Raw genomic sequence first — 4,959 nt, forward strand, 5'->3', positions numbered from 1 at the left:
AAAAGTAAGATTTGGTGTTAATTAAAAACTTAGGATTTATGAGGATTTTAATTGCAAACATTTCAGTGGTGAACATGTAGATGACTCTTAGTTCTGTTTCCTAATAACCATGGTATTGAACAATGACAAGACAAGAGAATAAATCATTCGCAGAGAAGTACACTATCATTGGCTGTATTGTCCATGTGTATTGAATCCTGTCTAGCCAGGGGCAGATAAGAGAGGCTCAACAGCTCAGGATTTCCTTGGGGGTTTTAAACTTTTACCTGATGTCTGGAAATTTTACTTTTACTTTGAAAATGTGGATGGGTTTAAACTTAAAGAAAAATCATCATCAGGTTTAATGAGTTTAATGGAAATACTCTGACATCATAGTCTGCAAATATGATTTTATCTGTCTATCTTTAAGTTGAATTTAGGTTGTATAGTGTAACCGATGTCCAAAAGGTCCCTACAAGTTTCCCATTTTATTATTTATTATCTTAAACAGAGCCTGTTGCAATAAAAGGGCCATCTTCTGTGGTGACCTGTAGCACAGGTATTTTGCAATTAGCATCTTTGCATGTTCTCCTCTGGCATGAGTCAGGTTTAGCCTTGTCACACTGGGCTTTTAAGGAGAGCTCTATCTTTGCAGCCCAGGCTACATGTGACAAGATTAAATTGGCACACTTTACTGTATAGCTTTTGTGTTCCTGGCAGTGCTAGCCTGGCTGATGCCTCTGAGAGAAGGCTCAGCTGTCACTCAGTGACCCATTAACACTACTGTTCCATCATACAGTGTCATTTTTCTCATTCTCATGGAGATAATGCTCCCTGGAGATCTCCAGTACCTGCAGGAATGAAAGAGAACAGCAGAGACAGGCTAACTATCAAAGAAGGAGCAAACAACACAGCAAGACCATGAATTCCAAAAGCAGACTTTTAAATTGAGTGAAAAGATGAAGCCCATTTATGATGGCTGGGTTGGGAAGGTGGGAGGAGGATGGAGTTTTAATAGATATAATAACTTTTTAACAAGCTATTTTCTTCTTCCTGCCTGAATACTATAAGAGGTATCCATGATAATACTTGTAACTAGGTTAGAGAAGGCAGCTGCTTTGAACTTGTCATAGGGATTTGAGTGAGAATTTATAAACAGGGATTTTTGTGTTTTATTTGTTTGTTTATTTACAAACAGGTGGAGGATATAAAACAAAGCATGTATTAAGGGGAATTGCTTAATAGTCTAAATAGAACAGAATCCCTGTTTATGGTTGGCTTATTGGGGTACAAAATCACAAAAGCACAAAAGAGGAAAATGGTACGTGATCTTTGTAACACTAGGCGTAAGACTTCTTTTGTCCTATGATTAAACCAACTGCTTAAGCAAACTCTATTGCTCTCCTTCAGTCCAAACTGCATATTGTTTATTGTGTCACTTTATAAGAAGTTATGCTTTCTGATGTTTACTATATAATGAAATATTATAAGAACATGCTTCTTGATTTCCCAGACTAAGACTGGTTCAGTTTAGATTGATATAAAAACAAGAAAGAAAGCCATATGAATCTTGATATTTTCTAAGGAAACCTGTTGAAGACGTGATAGGAACAGGCCAACACCCCTCCAAAAAAATTAGTCAGAAAATAGGGATAAAACTGAACAGGATTCAGGATTACAATAAAGGGCAAGGAAAAGTGCCACGTAAAAACTTGTTAGTAGCTACTTTAACCCTGATTGCTTCCTGGACACATAGAACATCCATTCCATCTACCCTTAGATCATTTCAACCCTGATTTCAATTTTCGCACACCAGGCAAAGCTTGTTATTGGGTTTAGACTTTTAATCTCAGGTAGGGATTTGTGTACCGTCACGTGCCCTCCCTCACCACCAATCAGGAGACACAGGCGCTAGAATCCATAGCGTAAATGTGCATATTCTTCCGGTGCACCAACTTTTTAAAATGTGTGTGTGTGTGTGTTTAACTTATGTAAACTACAAATAATTTGCATCTTTATTTTTACTTTAAAATAAACATGGTGTATTGTGGAGTAGGATTAAATATTCATACATATTTTAATGATTTTTAAAAAGACTTTAAAGAAATATTGGTAAGAATATCTTTGGCTTAACCTGTCAGAGCTCTTGTGTGCCTTAAGGATTGTGTTTTCTCCTCTTTTCCATTTAATACAACGTTCAGGAAGCATTACTTTAGCGTTTAGCAGGGAAAAGGGACCTAGATTATGATGTTTTAGCAATGATGATGGCGTTAGTTAGGAACAGGGTGTAGTTCAGCCAAGTCTTCCAGGGCAAGAAACAACCTTTATTCTTAATTTTACAGTTGGAAGACACTTTAAAAATCAGCTGATCCAGGCTGCGGCCCGCGGCCCCACGTGGCATGACGTGGCCTCTGCCACCATCGCGCGGTCATTGTGGTGTAGCGTGCGTTTGGGGTGTGGAGGGTCCGCTGGAGACTGGGACTCAGGCGATCCTGGCAGATGGAGACTCACGGCCTCCCTGGCTGCGCTCCATGAGGAAGATGCTGGCCGCTGCTGTCTCTAGCTTGCTGTCTGTTGTCATCCAGAAGCCCGCTAACAGGGTGCTTGTGGCATCCTGTAACTATTCAAATGATGCTACATTTGAGATTAAGAAATGTGATCTTTATCGGTTGGAAGAGGGTCCCCCTGTCACCGCAGTGCTCACCCGGGAGGATGGACTCAAATACTACAGGATGATGCAGACCGTTCATCGAATGGGATTGAAGGCGGATCAGTTGTAAAAACAGAAATTTATTCGTGGTTCTTGTCACTTGTGTGATGGTCAGGAAGCTTGTGTGGGTCTTGAGGCTGGGCTAAATCCCACGGATCATGTCATTGCATCCTGTCGGGCTCACGGCTCATGCTGTACTCGTGGACTTTCTGTCCCATCAATTCTTGCAGAGCTGACAGGTTGAAGAGGTGGCTCTGCTGAAGGAGAAGGAGGGTCAGTGCATATGTATGCCAATAACTTCTATGGAGGCAATGGCATTGTTGGTGCTCAGGGACCGCTGGGAGCTGGTATTGCTCTGGCCTGTAAATATAAGGGAAACAACGAGGTGTGTTAGACTCTACATGGGAAGGGTGCCGCTAATCAGGGTCAGATATCTGAAGCTTATAATATGGCAGCTGTGTGGAATTTACCTTGTATTTTCATCTGCGAGAATAACCGCTATGGAATGGGAACATCTGTTGAGAGAGCAGCAGCCAACACTGATTACTACAAGAGAGGCAATTTCATCCCTGGCCTAAGGGTAGATGGAATGGAGGTTCTATGTGTTCGGGAGGCAACTAAGGTTGCAGCTGACTATTGTAGATCTGGAAAGGGGCCCAAACTGATGGAGCTGCTGACATACCATTATCATGGACACAGTATGAGTCACCCTGGAATCAGTTATCGTACACGAGAAGAAGTTCAGAACTTAAGAAGTAAGAGCCATCCTATCATGCTTCTCAAAGATAAAATGGTAAACAATAAACTTGCCAGTATTGAAGAATTGAAGGAAATTGATGTTGAAGTGAGGAAAGAAATTGATGCTGCTGCTCAGTTTGCTATAACCGTTCCTGAACCACCTTTGGAAGAATTAAGCCGTCACATCTACAGCACTAATCCACCTTTTGAAATTCATGGTGCAAATCAGTGGATCAGGTTTAAGTCAGTCAGTTAAAAGGAGAATATATTCATGGTCAACTTTAAGAAACTGTGAACCCAATTTTGTTAAGGAGGAATAAAACCCGTAAAACAAAAGTCTTTTAAACTTTTATTAAGAGGAATTGAGATAATTAAGAGATAATGGAAAGACATAAATGAGATCACAGAAAGATATACATTCAGTTGAGATATTACATTCAATTGTACATTATTGCATTAAAAGATACTATACAGTTAATCATTTAGTATTGTTAAAAGATAAACTGAGGCACATTAAAATTTTCAAGAGTTTATTTTGAGCATACATCAGTTAGAATCAGGCAGTCCAAACAAAAGGTGGAGTATTCTACCAACAGGAGCTGGGGGAGAGGTTTTTAGAGAGAAGCAGAGCAAGGAAATGATTTGATAGGTGATAGCTTAAGGAGTTGCCTTATTTGGGAAGGCCTAGTTGGCTGTTTGTGATTGGTTGTTCTTAAGTTTCATTTGCTTGGATTTGAGTGCATTGACTCTGGCTTAGTTTTGGTTTGCTTACTTAGGCTCCCAAGACATTAGAGCCACCTCAGTCTGATGGCTTCCTTGTTTAACTACTTAAACAATGTGAATATCTTAAAGGTTATTTTAAATTTATATAAGTCTAGAATAGGAAAAACAGGGACTTCCCTGGTGGTCCAGTGATTAAGACTTCGCCTTCCAATGCAGGGGGTGTGGTTTTGATCCCTGGTTGGGAAGCTAAGATCCCACATGCTTCACGGCCAAAAAACCAAAACATAAAACAGAAACAATATTGTAACAAATTCAATAAAGACTTAAAAGAAAAATGGTCAACATCAAAAAAAATCTTAAAAAAAAATAAAATAGGAAAAACAGAGAAAATATTATTTAACTTCCCAAATTATCTTCTGTAATAGTTCTGTTTGATTTAGCTTTATATTATTTTAGTAAATACTCTTACTTAAAGGAAAAATAGTTCTTTGATTCCTGCTCAACCCTGCTAGAGGTTTAGGTGTAAAGTCACTATTCTGAAGTTAAGAAGTAATTTCAAGCAGTACCAAAGTATCAGGACCCCTACTGCTGTGTCACTTAAAATAGTTTGCTTAAATTAACCAATTGAACACAGCCTACTAAATAGTGTGCATGTGCATACACACATGCGTGAATATTCAGTATTGATGCTGAAGCGACTTAACATTGACCATTTTTCCAATAAAACATGATATATAACAGAGCAGGGGGAGATAGGACAAGGACATTTTTTCATGTTGTACTTAATTGCAATATTTTTAGTGTATCAA

General features: G+C 39.0%; 1 protein-coding gene across 1 annotated transcript; it reads left to right on the forward strand.

Annotated features, from left to right (window-relative positions):
- Positions 1-2,510: 2,510 nt before the first annotated feature.
- PDHA2 (pyruvate dehydrogenase E1 subunit alpha 2) lies at positions 2,511-3,683 on the forward strand. The gene is given in 2 exon segments (XM_060094859.1): positions 2,511-3,036; positions 3,130-3,683. Coding segments are annotated over 2 exon segments (1,080 nt in total).
- The last annotated feature ends 1,276 nt before the right edge of the window (positions 3,684-4,959 follow it).

The sequence above is a fragment of the Mesoplodon densirostris genome, chromosome 1 (assembly GCF_025265405.1).
Source record: "Mesoplodon densirostris isolate mMesDen1 chromosome 1, mMesDen1 primary haplotype, whole genome shotgun sequence".
Classification (NCBI taxonomy): Eukaryota; Metazoa; Chordata; class Mammalia; order Artiodactyla; family Ziphiidae; genus Mesoplodon; species Mesoplodon densirostris.